We start from the raw sequence: 19,057 nt of genomic DNA, 5'->3' as shown, positions 1-19,057 counted from the left end.
TGTTGTTTATGGGAATTAAGCTGCAAAAGCTACACAATGTAGAGAGGTCAGAGGTCAGGGGTCAGGGAAAGAAAACACACACACACACACCCATGCACGTACACACACACACACATGTACGCACACACACACACACACATGCACAGTGAAACCTGGGATCAAATTGTGTATGAAAAACTCCACATCTGTGTGTCTGCTGTATGTGTGTGTGTGTGTGTACTGTGTGTGTGTGCATGTATGTGTACGTGTATGTGTGTGTGTGTGTGTGTGTGTGCGCGTGCCTGTGTGTGTATGTGCGTGTGTGTATGTGTGTGTGTGTGTATGCGTGTGTGTGTGTTTGTATGTGTTTGTGTATGTGTGTGTGTGTGTTCTTGTGTGTGTGCATGTATGTGTATGTATGTGTGTGCGCGCGTGTGTGCGCGTGCATGTGTGTGTGTATGCTGTATGTGTGAGTGTGCTTGCATGTGTGTGTGTATGTGTGTGCCGCATGTATGTGTGTGTGTGTGTATGTGTGTCTGTGTGTGCGTGTGTGTGTATGTGTGTGTGTGTGTATGCGTGTGTGTGTGTTTGTATGTGTTTGTGTATGTGTGTGTGTGTGTTCTTGTGTGTGTGCATGTATGTGTATGTATGTGTGTGCGCGCGTGTGTGCGCGTGCATGTGTGTGTGTATGCTGTATGTGTGAGTGTGCTTGCATGTGTGTGTGTATGTGTGTGCCGCATGTATGTGTGTGTGTGTGTATATATGTATGTGTGTGTGTGTGTGCTGCATGTGTGTGTGTATGTGTGTGTGTGCTGCATGTGTGTGTGTATGTATGTGTGTGCATGTGTGTGTGTATGTGTGTGTGTGCTGCATGTGTGTGTGTATGTATGTGTGTGCATGTGTGTGTGTATGTATGTGTGTGCATGTGTGTGTGTATGTGTGTGTGCTGCATGTGTGTGTGTATGTGTTTATGTATGTGTGTGTGTGTGCTGCATGTGTGTGTGTATGTATGTGTGTGCATGTGTGTGTGTGTGTATGTATGTGTGTTCATGTGTGTGTGTGTGTGTATGTGTGTGTGTGTGCGCTGCATGTGTGTGTGTATGTGTATGTGTGTGTGTGGAGGGGGGGTTCCCTAATGGATTCTGGGAGCCCTGCCAGGTGCATTATGGGTCTGATAGAACTATAGAGGCAATTAGCCTGCTCCTCTCACTGACAGGGGGGGGGCCTCTCACACACTCACTCACTCACGCAGACCCCCTCCCCCACTGAGCTCCACATCTATAGTGTGCTGGGGCGCCACACACACACACACACACACACACACTCATTCATCATTTCATTCATGAAGACAAAGACAGACAGAGACCAAACAACAGACCGGAACATTCATCAGTCTGATTCAGAGTGTGAGGGGAGGAGCCTCTGCTTAGACCACACCTCTTTGTTTATGTAGCTACACTGTACATACATATGTGTATATATGTCTGCTGTGTGTGTGTGTGTGTGTGTGTGTGGTGTGTTTTCTTGAATCCGTCCCGCAGCATGAGCGCAGACGTGCTGAGTACAGCAGTTAGCAGCGTGTGATTGGTCAGATCGTTCTGTAACCAAACTCAGCAGATTGCTGTCGGAAAAATCTGCTGCTTTCAAAGTTTGTTGACCTTTTTCTGTCTGTCGTAGTTTAACTTGAAGTTTTTCTGACAGTCACAGTGTTTGGAACTTTCAGGCTCCTCTGAGCTCAAAACAGAGACTGGATTATTGAATCCAGGTTACTGTGAGTGTGTGTGTGTATGTGAGTGTGTGTGTGTGTGTGAGTGTGTGTGTGTGTGCGCTGTTGAACATGCTGAGGTTTTCCTGAAAAAAATCCCTTTTCTTTATTAGCGACATGTAGAATTGAAAGCATGTGTGTGTGTGTGTGTGTGTGTGTGTGTGTGTGTGAGGACAGCAATCATTTTGTCCATTAAAACCTCAGGACAAATGAGGCTTGTTAATCTGTTATTCTGCCCTCAGTCTGCTGCTGGACGACGTCCTGTCAGAGCCATTACCATCAACACACACACACACACACACACGTGCTCACACACACACGCACACACACATGCTCACACAAACACACAAGCACACACACATCCTCACACACGCACACACACACGCTCACACACACACACACACGCACAAGCACACCCACAGTGAGTTGTGAGTGTTGAGATGACATAATGTGAATGAGTGAGTTCAGTGATGAAGATGAGCAGTAAACATGTAGCAGCTCTTCATCATGTTTGCTCTCTAACAGAGAACTGAGCCTCATCATGTTCTGCTAAAGCATTCAGACAAACATGACTCAGCTCAACCTAAACTCAGCTGATGATAACAGGAAGTAGAGTTACCATAGTAATTACAGGCGGTGGGCCCAACCCCTCCTCTGCTGCACAGCTCCCTTTGCTCCTCTTCTTCCCATGTGGACCCTCAGACTGCTCCACTCTTCCTCTCTCTGTCCTCTTACTCTTCTTTGTCAGTTTTAACGTCCTGCTGTTGCTTTGAGTCTAGTAGAGCTGTAACTTCTTCTTCTATCATTCAATTCAAGAAAACCTCCTCTTGGCCCCACACGTGTGTGACATGCAACATGTGTAAATACAACATGAACATCAAACTCTTCCTTTGTGCGTCTGTGTGTCTCTCCTGCTCCTTCATGTGGTCTCCTCTTCTTCATGTTCCCCTCTGTAGCGTCTCCTCTCTGTCTTCCTCACTCTTCCTCTCTCGTCTCCTCTCTTTTCTTCTCTCTCCTCTCTCCACCACATTGAGATGTTCTGTCATCTTTTCTCTTTCTACCTTCTTATCTGATTCCTGTAGCAGCATCATTACAACCACATAATGAACCTGATCCACACACACACACACACACACACACACACACACACACATATACACGGAAATAAGAGCACATTTGTTGTTGCTGTATTTTGCTCTGTTGTGGACATGTAAATGGTGACGTCGCTGGTTGTAGGAGCACTTCCTGTACAGCAGCGCCCCCTCCTGGTCAGTGATGGGCAGTGTTAATTGATCCCAGACCTGAACAGTAAAGTGGTGCAGGGTCACAGCAGACATGTTGAGTTGATCAGGACGTCGCTCAGGGAGGATAATTGTAGAGTGAAAGTGTACAGTAATCACACACACACACACACACACACACACACACACACACACTCTGAGCTGTACAGAAGCCATTACTGTCAGACTGACACGTTTAATTGTTTGACATTTAAGGCTGCAGTTTGCTTGGTCTGCTGTTCCACACCACAGTCAGAGAATGTGTTCATTTAGTTGATTGAATGATTCAGAACTCGATCACCGTGTTTCCATCCTGAATGAATAAATATGACCACGGAAACTTCATCACCCAATAAGAGGAGGATGCAGAACCACCCACATATTGATCTGTCATTGCAGTATGATGTCATTTCCTTACATTTCTGTCACTTAACTCTTTAAAACACAAAGTTAGTGTTAGTTAGTTACTAAACGGGCAAGTTAGTGTCAGATAAAAGCAAAACGCTGTACTTGATTACACTCACTTACTTTCCATCTGTATGTGTGTTCATGTGTGTTCATGTGTGTTCGTGTGTGTGTGTGTGTGTGTGTGTGTGTGAGTGTGTGTGTGTTTGTTATATTTGTGATGTCATCTGGAAGCAGTTATGCGCACAGAGAAAATGTTGTTTGCATGAATGTATGAATGTTTCTGTGTTCACTGTCATCCTGGAGGTCACAGAGGTCAGAGTGCAGCATGGACACGCCCCCATTCTGACCAATCCCGCACCAGGACTTACACACAGCATTTGACACAACACAACAGTAAACTAGATCCTTCATACTGTGGCGTAGAGTAGAGAGTCAAGTTAATGTGGCTCTGTACGCCGGCATGGACTGCTGCCCCCTGGTGGAAGAACATCTGAGCTGCAGTTAGACTCTAATACATGTTTGGAGAGTTTGACTTTAGTTTCTGCTGAGAGATCAAGATGGACTGAACCATCTTCACTGACAATGTTCGGCATTTATGACTGCAGCTCTGCGGACAATAGGTATTACATGAGACGCTGACTGGCAGGGTGACCTCAGTAGAAGAAGAAACATTAGAACAGTCAAAGTGAGAGTGCATTTTTCTCTTCAGGTTTAAATAGTTAATTCATTCATTACATGAAATATAGTGAATGAATATAGAATGGAATACATAACCAATACAGATCACACACACACACACACACACACACACACACACACACACACACACACACAGATGTGATCGGTCAGAGTGGCTCTCTGTGCTGTAAACTTCAATGTGAGCTCATTAGCCCCCAGCATGCATCACGTGTCAGGCTGAGCAGATCCTTTCCATCAGGGAGTGTAAGCAGTGGTAAACATGTTTCATGTGATCAGCGTGCCGTGTACTTTGCGTGTTTTCCCATGGAGCCTTTCAGACAGAGCGCAGGCCTGCGTCTCATTTCTGCCTGTTTACTCAGCGTCTAAATTATGGGATCAGGTTCACTCCAAACCCAACGCTGCCAACTGTCATGGCCGACCCGCCCATAAGGCCGCTTTAGTCTCTGGAAGCCTGTAACTCGATATATCCCAGAATTCCTGGCTGTGTGCTGGGAGAGCAGACAGTCCTGAGCAAACACAACAAAGAGAGCAGAGGAAACTTCACAACAACATGAGTGTGTGTGTGTGTGTGTGTGTGTGTGTGTGTGTGTGTGTGTGTGTGTGTGTGTGTGTGTGTGTGTGTGTGTGTCGTACCCCCCCCCCATGGGAGTATCGGCCTGTGAGCTGCAGGCCAGGGGCTGTCGTCACTCAGCCTGCCCAGACTGAGGCCTCTCTCCTGGGCTCAGCTTCCTCTCACAGCCTCTGATTCTGGTCCTGGTCCTGGTCCTGGTCCTGGTCCTGGTCCTGATTCATGCAGTTCTCCTTTTAAACATTTCATGGATTTTTCTATTTCATTGTAGCATGAACATTTCATTTCACACTGTGTGTGTGTGTGTGTGTGTGTGCGCGTGTGTGCGTGTGTGTGCGTGTGTGTGTGTGTGTGTGCGTGCGTGTGTAGTTGGCGGGTGGGTTGGAAAAGCCTCCTCAGCTCCCCCCCCCCCACACACACACACACACACACATGTTTGTCATTAGAGGAAGTGTTCTTATTTGGCTTTTATTTACTTTATAAACTTCCTGTTGGATCAGAGACTTTAACTAGTTTAATCTAATTCCTTGTCTGTTAATGTAACTGAGCACATGTAACTCTGTAAAGATTTAATATGTGACTCATTAATACATTCAAGTTTGTAAACACAACAGTGAAATACGTATGGAGTTAAATTTATTTAACTTCTATTTTATTTTTTTAACTAATCTGTGATGCCTCATCGGTCTGACTCTGCTGACTCTGCTGACTGGTTGGGGACTTGTTGGTGACTTGTTGGTGACTTGTTGGTGACTTGTTGGTGACTGGTTGGTGACTTGTTGGTGACTTGTTGGTGACTTGTTGGTGACTTGTTGGTGACTTGTTGGTGACTGGTTGGTGACTTGTTGGTGACTGGTTGGTGACTTGTTGGTGACTTGTTGGTGACTTGTTGGTGACTGGTTGGTGACTGGTTGGTGACTTGTTGGTGACTTGTTGGTGACTTGTTGGTGACTGGTTGGTGACTTGTTGGTGACTGGTTGGTGACTTGTTGGTGACTGGTTGGTGACTGGTTGGTGACTTGTTGGTGACTTGTTGGTGACTGGTTGGTGACTGGTTGGTGACTTGTTGGTGACTGGTTGGTGACTTGTTGGCTACTTGTTGGTGACTGGTTGGTGACTGGTTGGTGACTGGTTGGTGACTTGTTGGTGACTGGTTGGTGACTGGTTGGTGACTGGTTGGTGACTGGTTGGTGACTTGTTGGTGACTGGTTGGTGACTTGTTGGTGACTGGTTGGTGACTTGTTGGTGACTGGTTGGTGACTGGTTGGTGACTGGTTGGTGACTGGTTGGTGACTTGTTGGTGACTGGTTGGTGACTTGTTGGTGACTGGTTGGTGACTTGTTGGTGACTGGTTGGTGACTTGTTGGTGACTGGTTGGTGACTCTTCCTGTTAGGAGCGGCCGCACTCGTTCATTTATTTTCATTAGTTTATTTCAATTATAATTAGTTCTGCTAATTGTTCTTTTAAAGGAGCGTAAACTCCTCGGCTGTGCTGCAGCAGAAATGCATTGTGGGTTTGGCAGAAACGCTGACAGGCTGGAAAGTGTGTGTGAGCTGGCAGGCATGTGGCTCTTACTGAAAACACACACACATCTGCCAACACACCACACACACAAAACACAGACATGTCTGCCAACATGGCACACACACACACACACACACACACACACACACACACACACATACACACACACGTACACACACACACACACACACACACACACACACGTACATTGGCGTACTTGGTGGAAGTTCTCACATTCTTTACTTTAAGTTAAAGTGCTTTAATAATACAGAGCAAAAGATTTCTGTTAAATGCACATTTATATATAGGTGTGTGTGTGTGTCGGTGTGTGTGTGTGTGTGTGTGTGTGTGTGTGTTGAGCGCCTCTCTGTGGTCGCTCAGGGTCTTGTCTCATCATGGATCCTGTTTGTTTGTATGTTTCCTCATATTTCTCATCAGCTGCATGTATACAGTATTTAACACACACACACACACATACACACACACACACACACACACACACACATACATACATATATATACACACACACACACTGTATATTTATACAATATACAGTAGGCAAACCTGATGAGAGGATACAGCAGCATAGAATGCTCTGGTGTAGTTGGTGTTTAAACGCAAGGCTTATTGATTGATTGATTGATTGATTGATTGATTGAATGATCTGTTTGAGTGTCATTAACAGTTTTGTGCTGACCAGGGTGGTTTTATTATTTTGATGATGAGACATCATCATTCAGTCAGCTGAGCATCATGACTTTACACAATGGATCATGACTTTTGTCTGAAAAAGCAAAAATGTTTGCATCAAATATTCTTCTGAAATCATTTTTTAGTAAAGTAGATCCAAGTGAACATAATCAGTGTTACGTTACTAATGATCTGAGGTCCTCTTGATTTATATATATATACTGTATTTTTATACTGCATATATATATGACTGCCTATACTATATGTACTTATTGATCCATATCTTTGATTTAAATGAGTTTTTTTCATACATCACAAACTTCTGCTGAAGAAAATGTGTGTGTGTGTGTGTGTGTGTGTGTGTGTGTGTGTGTTCACATTCTCTGTTTCGAGGTTGTTGGGTTTCTTTTTTAAATGGGAAACGTCAATATTTACATCGGACACATGAACGTGTTTGGTACAAACTCAGCAAATGAAACATGAAGATTGTAGGTCAGGTAGTGAGAGTGTGAGTCTGTGAGAGTGTGAGTCTGTGAGAGTGAGGGTGTGAGCAGCAACAGGTGTGGCTGATATTCACACACACACACACACACACAAACACACACACACACACACACACACTGCTATCACACATTCTTGGCAGGATTTCCCTGAGGTAAAAAAGGAAACAGGCCCTCGCTCCTCCCTGCTCCCATAATCCTCTGCTGCCCTCATGTCATCCCTGAGAGTGTGTGTGAGAGCAGCAGAGTGTGTGTGAGAGCAGCAGGGTGTGTGTGAGGGTCTGCAGTCCTGTCTCTTCACACACTGTGTGTTAGTGGGTGGGGGGCTGCGATGCCTCCTACCAAACAAGCGTCCATCATGTCTCACCGTGGTTTCCCTGGTTACCGCACTATCTCACAGCACCTGAACGACCTGAAGAAAGAGAACTTCAGCCTGAAGCTGAGGATCTACTTCCTGGAGGAGAAGATCCAGCAGAAGTTTGAGGAGAGCAGCAACGACGTGCACAGGAGGGTGAGTGTGAAACGTAGCGGAGGAAGACGCCGGAGCGACTTCCTGTTATTATTGGTTGATTGAGCTTCTTGCAAAACATCAAAAACTTTTATTTTGTCACTTTGTCTTTGATTGAACCCAATGCTGCATTTGAGTGTCATCAGAAGGTGGAGGTGTTTCAGACTGAAGCATCATGGGGGTTCTCACAGCTCATCAACCAAACTTCAAACTAACTTTGAATCATTCTGAGCTTTCCTGACTTAATGAGACGGCTGGCGTGGTGTGTTCAGGTGCTCTTTGGAAGGTGGTATATAGCAAAGGGCTCTTATCAGGTTGGTCCGTTTCAGATGTTTCAGATGTTCACCTTATGTAACAAACTGTTCTTAACTCATGTAGCATCAAAGCTTATGTTAAATATGACTTTGTGGTTTCTACGTGTTAAAGTTGGGACAACAAAGCTCAAACATCGTATGTTTCCAGCAAACAACCTGGAAACTCAGCATGAAGCTTTAATCTACACGATAAAACAGAAACAAAGTTCACCAGAATAATCTGCATTTTTCTGACAAACCTGGAAATGACGAGTGGAACGTAAACATGCTAACGTGCTAACATTCTAACATGACACTCTAGTGTGTCAGACGACGGCTCGCCTGACCTGATCCAGTTCAGACCCAGTGACCTACATCCGCACAGCAGCAGCGTCAGCACGTGGATCTGGACCTGTAAAGGTTAAAGGTCACGCAGAGCTGCATTGTGTGTGTGTGTGTGTGTGTGTGTGTGTGTGTGTGTGTGTGTGTGTGATTCATAGTGGTGGATGAATGTTTGTTAGCCATGTTTGTGGTAAAAGTTCAGATTTTCATGGGAGATGACTCCAGACCCAAGAGGTCAAAGGTTAAGGGTTCAGGGTTTCACTGTTGCTGCCCGACTGAACAGGCAGAAGTTAAAAGTGTTTGGGGGGGCCGGTGTTATTTTGGTCCTCACAGAAACAGGAGACACAAACAGCTGAGAGCAGTAAGAATAACATGTGACACGTGTGTGAGTGCAGCTACACACACGTGACTCCGCTCACTGGAGAGTCACTTTCTTCAATTGTGACAGGCAGGATGTCAGGAGGATCAGGATCAGGATCAGGATCAGGATCAGGATCTGTATCCAGAGTTCCCATCTGCAGAATCAGTGTGAAATAGAAGCTGTTCATCTTCACATGTGGACTCTTTCTCTCTCTTTCTCTCTCTCTCTCTCTCTCTCTCTCTCTCTCTCTCTGAGCAGAACATAGAGCTGAAGGTGGAGGTAGAGAGTCTGAAGAAGGAGCTGGAGGACAAACAGCAGCAGTGTGATGAAGCTCAGTCAGTATTTATTTATTTATTTATCCATTCCTTCATCTAACTGGATATAAAAAGTCGTCTGGGGTATTTAGGGTCTCTGGGGTCTCTAGGGTCTCTGAGGTCCCTGGGGTCTCTGGGGTCTCTGGGGTCATTCATCATAGTACCTAACTTATTGCACTTCCAGTCTAGCTCTAGTTTTGCTCTTAGCTGTTGGTTTAGGAAGAAAATGCGCTTACGATGAAAAGAACATCAGGTCACAACCTGAAGTTCTTTTATCTTCCTTTGTTGAACACTCTTATTGTAAGTCGCTTTGGATAAAAGCGTCTGCTAAATGACCCTAATGTAATGTAATGTAATGTAAAATGCCTCTTATAGGTGGACGGCAGAGAGTTTGTCCAATCAGAATGAGGCAGAGCTACAGCGGCGCCTGGCAGAGCGACAGGAAGGAATTAGTCACATGCAGCAAATCCTGCAGAACAAAGTGCAGCAGCTGCAGGAGGTAAAGAGATGCAAGCGGCGAGCGGCGAGCGGCGAGTCGGTGTGCGCATCCCTGTTTTCACGATTGTGGTGTTTGTGGTGTTCAGGAGGCGGAGCTTGCCCGACTGGAGGCCCTGCAGATGTCCCAGCGTTGCGTGGACCTGGAGAGAGGGAAGGAGGACAGCCACAAAGACAGGTAGACACACTGAAGGACAGCCAGGGGGCGCTATGACAACACACAGAATAACACACAGAACACGCAGAAGTCTGAATGTGGGCGTGGCCTAATGCGGTGGACGCACCACGTGTGAGTAGTGACAGCGCCTCCATCAGGTCACATGTTTACTTACAACCAACTCATCTATTCACGAAGGAGCCACGCCCACTCAGCTTAGCCAATCACAGCAAACAGTCAATCGAAAAACAAACCATCTCTTTCTCTGTCTGTCTGTCTGTCTGTCTCTCTCTCTGTCTCTCTCTCTGTCTCTCCCTGTCTCTCTCTCAGGGCGATCGAGCAGCTGACTCAGCAGGTTGAGGAGTTGGAGCTGAGACTTTGTCTCTTTTCTTCTCTGATGAAGACATCTGGAGCCTCAGAGGAGGTAAAGTTGATACATGGATCCATAAAGCTTAATGTGAAGCTTATTCATAAAGCTCCACTGTTACACAGCTCCACCTTGTGGTCGCTTATCCACACTGCATAGCTCCACCTGACTAGAAACGTTCAAAGACACAAAATCAAGTTTGAGCCAAAAGATATAAAGATATAAAAGTACAAATCCGGCTTCAATCTTTCATAAACGTGGGTTATTAACTGTGAAGCATTCTAATAAGCATTAGAATCATTAAAAGCGTTGATGAGGCGTTTACTGACACGTAGACAACCGGGATGTTTCAGTGCTGCTCTAACTTGCTTCATGAACATAAATGTGTCAGTTTGTCTCTGATTAGGATGAATTGATCTTTGATTGTGCGTCTCATTGGCGTCCATCAGTGTCCTGCTGTTTGTGTCTCCAGAGACGTTTTGTGTTACAGATATGAGACAAATGGGTGAAAGAAATCAACAACACGTCATGATGATGAAGTGCAGACTCAGAGTCGCTTCATCAAAACACATGAAATGACTTCGTTGTTGTTTTTTAGATTTTCTACAATTTCTCACTTTTCTCATTCTGAGGAAATTAAATCATTTCATAGAATCATTGTTTTGATTTGTTGTTGTTGAAGTAATGCATCGATTTTTTGATTTAATAATACAGGTTAATGATGTTTATGATCGATTAACAACAATGATCATATATTGATAATAGTCACTTAACAGATAAAAACATTAAGATTTTTCTCACTGAATTTTATATTTAAAGCACAAGAATCGTATATAATCTGTCTCTCTCTCCCTGTCTTTCTCTCTCTTTCTCTCTCTTTCTCTCTCTTTCGCTCTGTCTCTCTCTGTTTGATATATATAAATAATAATAATAATAATAATAATAATAATAATAATCATAATAATAATAATAACCCCCCCCCCCTTCATGAAATGGTTCAGTCCACAGTGTGAAAATAAAAGGAGGGGTCACTCTGAAAACTTTATTCATCACTTAAGTAAAGAGCGCATGCGCAGACAGATAACAGATAACTGTTAACACTTCTGTGATGTTTCACTGATCAACTTTATTTAGATTAACAACAGAAAACGCTTGGGGAAACTCATTTTTAAATAAAGAACTTGTATAAATGAACATGGTGGCTGATGATGATGAAGAGTGACTCCTCCTCACTGACAGAGACGATCTTTGTTCGTGTCTCCTTGTTACCGGGCGGCTCCGTTATTACCGGGCAGCTGACTGCCGCCCACCGGCGTCATCGTCCTCCCCGTCTTCATCTTCAGCAGAATCACTACTCCATCCTCTTCCTCCTGTGATGAAGCTCTCACAGCTGGACACGGACGGTTTCCGGTAAAGATTATCCGCGCGTGGCTTTCGTCTTTCCGTGTTCGTGTCGGAGTGATCCTCGTGATTTAACGCCATTTGACGTCATCATAATACAGAAGACAAATGAAGGAAGAAGCGATAGAATGACGACACGGTGCGACACAACGAGAGGATCAATCGACTCATTCAGTCGATCAAGGATCGATCGTTCGAATATATTTGGTAGTTTGATGTGATTTTGCTGAACGCTTCTCATCCATCTGACGTCATAGAGTGATTATTATCCAAACATACATGAGTGAAGACGTCATCCCTTCAAAATATCACATTGATTGACCTTCAGACGATTCTGGACTGAACCTGGGTCAGAAGTTCTGTTGAGTCACATTTGTGTTTGTGACGTTGACGCGATGCTGGACGTGATGAAGATGAAGGACGTGTGCAGGATCTGCTCCCGAGAGCTCTGTGGGAACCAGCGGAGGTGGATCTTCCACCCCTCATCCAAGCTGAACCTGCAGGTCCTGCTGTCCCACGCTCTGGGCCACGGGCTGACCCGGGACGGGCGGGGCGAGTTCGCCTGCTCCAAGTGCACCTTCATGCTAGACCGCATGTACCGCTTCGACACGGTGATCGCCCGCGTGGAGGCGCTGTCTCTGGAGCGTCTGCAGAAGCTGCTGCTGGAGAAGGACCGGCTGAGACAGTGCATCGGAGGACTGTTCCGGAAACACAACGGCGAGGACGGTGACGTCCCCCTGACCGGGTGCAGTCTGGGAGCTGGGACGGATTCTGGGGCAGAAGACTCTGTGTCGGACCTGTCGGCCCTCCAAAATGTCCGATACTCAGATATGATACAGGACGATCTGGTGTATTCTGTATATGAGTCCTGGGCTGACAACGAGGAGCCGACCCCGGACCAGAACCACCACACCCCCCAGTGCCCGGGACAGGACCCTCTTTGTGTGCAGAAGCCGCGGCGATGCCGGGGCTGCACGACGCTCCGCGTGACCGATTCAGACTATGAGGCCGTGTGTAAAGTTCCTCGCAGGCTCGGCCGCAGGAGCACTTCCTGTGGGCCTTCTACTCGCTACTCCACCGCTGACCCCACCAAAGACTCAGCAGGCTGTGACGTCACATTTGAGTCCCCTTCAGCTGGTCCAGGGAGTGTAAGGAGTCCCAGTCCTGCTTCATCTGTAGAGTCTCTGGACGCTGCAGTGGATCTGAGCTCTCCTGTGAACCACAAAGAGAGCGAGGAACCTGAACAAGGAGCAGCAGAGAAAGATCCAGATGACGATCCAGGGAAGGCGGAGCCTGTGTGGGAGAAGCCCCCAGATGAGAGCTCAGGCCCCAACAGACCAGTGAGGAATCTCAGGGGCAGCAAGATCCCTATTCTACTCAGAGACAAACTGGAGCAAAGCCTCTCACTGGGCCTACCTGTCCCACTGAGGACGTCCTGGGATCCAGATCGCCACCTGGTCCTCGTCCCAGAGCTGGTGACCCCCTGCAGCCAGCAGGAGCTGCAGGCTGAGCTGGAGGAGCTGGAGGAGCAGTGGATGGACGACTATGTTCAGTGTGGAGCCTTCAGGGTCCAGCAGGTAGAGGAAGTACCAACTGTACTACAGACTGTAGTACCAATATCAGAATATAGAATAGAAGCACAAGGAAGTACAAATGAACACGTAAGTTAGAGGAAGCATCCCAGAGGACAAACAACACCCTGCCATGGTAACGGGAAGAGCTTGTCTCTAACCCTAACCCTGACCAACGGATCTGGGGTCTCGTGTTAATCCTGTCTGGGTTCCAGTGTCAAAAAGTCAGGGGTCAGGCTTTGATGTTTGACCTGTGTGTGTTCTAGGAGGAGCAGAAGGCTCTGCTGGGTCTCCATGAGACCTCCACAGGTCTGCAGAAACACCAGCACCAGGAACACATCAGAGAGAGCCAAGAGAACCAGGTACACAGTCCACAGGCCGGGTCCCAGGCTGGTTCAGTCCAGTTCACTGGGTCCCAGGCTGCAGGGCGATGAACTGATGTAGTGATCTCACTATGTGCAGAAAACATGATCAATGTGTGTGTGCGTGCGTGTGTGTGTGTGTGTGTGTGTGTGTGTGCGCGTGTGTGTGTGTGCGTGCAGAAGCTGCAGCTGGAGCTTTGTTCTACTCGAGAAGAAGCACAGAGACAAGAACTCAACATCCAGAACCTGAAGGACATCATCACATCTAAGGACAGAGAGGTAGAGAAAGACACAGAGCGAGAGGGAGACAGACAGACAGACAGACAGACAGACAGATGAATGATGGATCATATTAGTATGGTCTTTGTCTTTTTCTTCTTTCAGTGACTGTGTGTGTGTGTGTGTGTGTGTGTGTGTAGGTCTCAGAGTTGTGTGGGCTGATGGAGGAGCAGAAGAAGACCGTCTCCTCTCTCACAGCTTTGATCAACAGGCAGCAGCTGAAGGTTTGTTCGTCTTCATGTTCTTCATCATGCTCATACTGAGGGTTGACTGATAAGTACTGAGCCTCACAATGTCTCTTCTTAGGGTTTACAAATACCCCAATAATCTGCTCAATGACCTCTAGCGTCCCCTGAAGGACCCATAGAACTTCTTAAAGTCTCCTTGAGGACAACTAGATGATTCTGATTGAACCCCAGAATCTCTTGAAGGTCTCATGTCCAGTTTTTTTCACCAGTCCCTCCTTTTTGTTGTTGGGTATGTCGTTGTATGTACTGGTTTATGATTGAAACATAGATAAATATCTTTGTAATGAGCACATGGTTCATGTCATGGGTTAGGCCTGTTAAACTAGAAGTAGATTAGATATAGTTATTGAATATAAATCAAATCAAGAGTGAGATAATATTTGAATGGGCCCCTCTGTACTGGAAAGGTTGGGCCCCGAGGTCAAAAAGGTTAAGAACCCCTGGTCTAGAGTCAAACACAAGGCACCTTAGGTGAAAATGTCACTGTGGACAAAGCTTCTCAATGACCTTCAGAATCTCGTGAAGGCTCCAGAGGAGCAATGACAGCTCGTCTCATCTGTAGAGACGTTCTGGATAGAAAAGGATGAGGCTCAAAATTTCTGGGATAGGCTCACCACTTATCAATCAAGCGCTCACAATTACAGGCCTGTTAGAAGGAAGTGAATCATTATGTATGATTGGTTGATCCAGCGCTCCTCCCTCCCTCAGGATCCTGCCTCAGCTGTGCTCACGGCTCAGGAGGCGTCCCTCTTCCAGGCCCAGCTGGAGCTCCAGGCGAGCCAGCGGACCCAAAGACGGGCCGCCGGGATGAGGGACGACCTGAGCCGGGCCCTGCGGCGCCTGGAGGAGGACCTGCAGGGATCGCTGGAGCACAGGAGGGAGACGGAGAGACACAATCAAGTGAGGACACACTGGTGTTCACTGTCTGTCTTCAGTTTACTTGATGTTTGTTGTCAAACTGCTGATTGATATGAGCACAAATCCAGAGTAACAAAGTGATTTATGCAGACATGTAAACGTTACACACACACTCACACATTGTGTGTGTTTGGCGTGATGGCGTGTTGTGGCGCGATGTGTTCAGGAGCTGCGTGCGAGTCTGGAGACGAGCCGCTGTGCCCTGCAGGAGAGGGAGGATCAGCTGAGGGACGAGCAAAGACAGAGACAGAGGGAGCAGGAGGACACAGAGGCGACCATCAGACAGCTGGAGACGTCTCTGCACATGAAAGAGCAGCAGATAGAGGTCTCACACACACACACACACACACACACACACACAGTTAATGATTTGAGTATGACCACATATTGTGTAGATCTCCTGCAGGTGAGACGTCTACACGTCCTAATGTGTGTCTGTCTTTGTGTCCTTCAGGACCTCAAGGTTCTGCAACAAGTTGACCCAAAGGAGAAGAGAGACACTCTGGTCCAGAAACTAAGAGACAGAGTGAGACAGAGAGACAGAGAACTGGAGGTAACACACACACACACACACACACACACACACACACACACACACACATACACAGACTCACACACACACACACACATACACAGACTGTATATCTGGATCAATATCTGGACTAAATAATTGAGTATTATGTAGTGTTTAGTTTATTTGGTCTGGGTTTGGACACCAAACATGTTTGAGCCAATCAGCTGTTTGTGGGCGGAGTCACTGTGTGCAGATATACTGAGCCAATAGGATTGACGCTTAATCATGTCTTTCTCACCCAATGAGCAGCGAGCGGTGGACGAGAAGTTCAGCTGTGTGGAGGAGAAGGAGGCGGAGTCACGACGGCTGCAGATCCTACTGAGAGAGAGGGACAGAGACGTGGAGACACAGAGACGAGTCCTCTCCAACAACGAGGAGACCATCAGTGTGAGAACACACACACACACACACACACACACACACAGAGAGAGAGACAGACAGACAGACAGAGAGAGAGAGACAGAGAGAAAAGGGAACGAGATATGACTCCATCCGTGTGAGGACACACAACATACATACATATTTATTTTTTGTGTGTGTGTGTGTGTGTGTCAGAGTCTGGAGCTGCTGCTGCGCTCTGGCTCTCTGCAGGTGGATCAGGTGTGTGAGTCGTACGTGAAGGTCCAGCAGCAGCAGCAGCAGAACCTGCTGACACAGAGCGACGTGCTGAGAGAGAGAGACGCCATCATCAACCAGCTGCAGGGGGCGCTGCAGGCGTGCACGCTGGAGGCACAGGTCAGGGTCACATGACCAGGAAAGCATTTTGTGATGGCGTTAAAGACATTTGCGTCTTCACATCCTCTCCGTTGTTTTCCTGTCCTCCTCTCCTCTCCAGGATCTGCGGCGCTCCCTGCTGGGTCAGATCCAAACAGGACCTGCTGAGGTTCTGGAGGAGATGAAGGTCCATCTGCAGCTTAAAGATCAAATCCTCCAGGACGTCCTGGATCACCGAACACTCCAAGCCCGGGAGCACCAGGACCACATCCAGGACCTGCTTAGCACCATTGGAGCCAGGGACCAGTACATCCAGGTACCAGAACCTGAGAATGAGGATTAGAGGCTGCTGCTGCTGCTGATGATATGATGGTCCTGATGATATGATAGTCCTGATGATATGATGGTCCTGATGATATGATAGTCCTGATGATATGATGGTCCTGATGATATGATGGTCCTGATGATATGATGGTCCTGATGATATGATGGTCCTGATGGTCCTTCAGGATTCCTCTCTGAGGCTCGGGGAGGTGATGAGCGAGCAGACGGCGAGACTTCAGGAGCTCCGCAAACAGCTGAGCTCTGGGCTCAGATCCTGGTCCAGCCTGGAGGTCCAGGCCCTGCAGGAGGAGCTGAACCTGCTCCTGAGGAAGGACAAGGAGAGCCAGGAGCTGAGCAGGAGTCAGGCCGGCAGGCTGGACTTCCTCAGCAGCTCCCTACGTGTGAAAGACCAGATCCTCACGGTCAGTCAGGTTCAGTGCAGGGACTTCAGGGACTGTAGATCAAAAGAAGACCACCAATACTTTACTGTGTGTGTGTGTGTGTGTGTGTGTGTGTGTGTGTGTGTGTGTGTGTGTGTCATGCAGGACCTTCACAGGCAGCTGTCTGACCCCCCTGACCTTCCTCTGGTGGTGCGGCTGACTCAGGAGGTCCAGGATCTGAAGGAAAGCCTGGTCCGGCTGCAGGGCGGCCCCGCCCTGAGTGGGCCGGCTGAGTTTGGAGGTGGGCATCAGAGCGGCGGGGGCGAGTCCGTCATGAGCCCCGTCTGCCAGCAGGGGTCAGGGCTCTGCTCATTAGAATGAAGTGAACAGACTGATGAGGCACAGAGCGACACGCTGGTTCACACTGAGGGTGAACCCAGCTGAAGCTCAGCTGCATGGGTTGATTGATAAGTTCTAAGCCTAACCTATAATGCTTAATTACATGAAGGAGCTCATGTTTTCAGTCGTGAATGTGAAGCCTGGCGGTCCGGTCGGCCCCATCCGGGTCAGAACACATGACATGGCGGTGCCGCTCGTCCCGATAGCGGCGCTGTAATAGCTGCTGTTGATCTGTCAGCTGAGGCCACGTGTCCACATGTAGGCCACGTATGAAGTTTGGACCAAGCTGGACAAAATTAATTAATTTAATCTGTGAAAGTATCTTTGATTCTGATTGATCTGATTTCAGATCAATCAATTCTGCTCCACTTCATGTGTTAAAGTTCAGGACTGAAAACATGAAAGATGATGAATGTTTCTTATTAACACAGTGAGGTGTGTTATTTATTGCATGGAGGTGTTTTTGTATCGTCTAATATGAAGAACATGAACACATGAACACACATGAACACACATGAACATACATGAACACACATGAACACACATGAACATACATGAACACACATGAACACACATGAACACATGAACACACATGAACACACATGAACGCACATGAACACATGAACACACATGAACATACATGAACACACATGAACACACATGAACATACATAAACATACATGAACATACATGAACACACATGAACACACATGAACATACATGAACACACATGAACACACATGAACACATGCACATACATGAACATACATGAACATACATGAACATACATGAACACACATGAACACACATGAACATACATGAACACACATGAACATACAAAAATTCCACTCACATTCTGATCATAACTGTGGATATAAATTCAGATGAAACTCTCACCTGTGTGTAAAATCTTTGATTAGCAGGTTTTTGTCAGACATGAAGCTGAAGATTATAAAGTTTAAAATCAGAATGAATCAAAATGAAACACATCAGAGGGTTGAACTTCTTTTATTCGTGGACATTTAAATGAATCCGCCCACAGCGCCCACAGACAGACATAGAGAGAGAGAGACAGACACAAACAGGGAGAGAGAGAGAGAGAGAGAGAGAGAGAAAAGGGAAAGAGATATGACTCCATCCGTGTGAGGACACACAACACGCATTTATGTGTGTGTGTATGTGTGTGTGTGTTTAGAGTGCCATCTACAGTGACGACACACATGACACACACATGACCACTGAACTGAGCCTGAAACGCCTTCACACATAATTACAATTCATCATAAAGTCATTTAAAAGTTTCATAGTCTTGAGTCACACCAGCTGACAGAATCTAACACAAAACAATGGGTAACCATCAAACGTGTGTGTGTGTGTGTGTGTGTGTGTGTGTGTTAGCAGTTCAAAGTTATTTGTTGAAACATGATGAACCTATAAACTCTACAGTCACATTTACATTGAGTCAAGAAAGAAGAACCACAGACTCAACATATAGATACAGATCAGTGTGTGTGTGTGTGTGTGTGTCTGCGTGAGTGTGTGTGAGTGTGTCTGCGTGTGTGTGTGTGAGTGTGAGTGTGAGTCTGTGGGTGTGTGTCTGTGTGAGTGTATGTGGGTGTGTCTGCATGACTGTGTG

At 46.7% G+C, this 19,057-nt stretch overlaps 1 protein-coding gene across 8 annotated transcripts in view; it reads left to right on the top strand.

The window, feature by feature from the left end:
• LOC142990303 (myomegalin-like) overlaps positions 1-19,057 on the top strand; it is a 32,878-nt gene that overhangs the window by 3,763 nt on the left and 10,058 nt on the right. For 3 of the 8 annotated variants that reach the window (XM_076140046.1, XM_076140047.1, XM_076140045.1), the window contains exons 1-12: positions 11,537-13,229; positions 13,490-13,585; positions 13,766-13,864; positions 14,005-14,088; positions 14,821-15,012; positions 15,197-15,355; positions 15,485-15,583; positions 15,854-15,991; positions 16,160-16,339; positions 16,440-16,634; positions 16,828-17,064; positions 17,188-17,323. In XM_076140046.1, the coding sequence (XP_075996161.1) occupies positions 12,048-13,229; positions 13,490-13,585; positions 13,766-13,864; positions 14,005-14,088; positions 14,821-15,012; positions 15,197-15,355; positions 15,485-15,583; positions 15,854-15,991; positions 16,160-16,339; positions 16,440-16,634; positions 16,828-17,064; positions 17,188-17,323 (2,797 nt within the window). In that variant the 5' untranslated portion in view covers positions 11,537-12,047. Of the gene's footprint in view, positions 1-7,814; positions 7,926-9,176; positions 9,254-9,607; positions 9,732-9,816; positions 9,906-10,214; positions 10,309-11,536; positions 13,230-13,489; positions 13,586-13,765; positions 13,865-14,004; positions 14,089-14,820; positions 15,013-15,196; positions 15,356-15,484; positions 15,584-15,853; positions 15,992-16,159; positions 16,340-16,439; positions 16,635-16,827; positions 17,065-17,187; positions 17,324-19,057 lie in introns of those variants that run through there. The other 5 variants (XM_076140048.1, XM_076140044.1, XM_076140050.1 and 2 more) reach the window with 4 other exon arrangements.

Source organism: Genypterus blacodes, unplaced genomic scaffold, assembly GCF_046128005.1.
Source record: "Genypterus blacodes isolate CSIRO-AG114 ecotype Tasmania unplaced genomic scaffold, CSIRO-AGI_Gbla_v1 ptg000503l_1, whole genome shotgun sequence".
Classification (NCBI taxonomy): domain Eukaryota; kingdom Metazoa; phylum Chordata; class Actinopteri; order Ophidiiformes; family Ophidiidae; genus Genypterus; species Genypterus blacodes.
The sequence above is the reverse complement of the archived record's forward strand: the minus strand, read 5'-3'. Positions and strand labels throughout refer to the sequence as shown.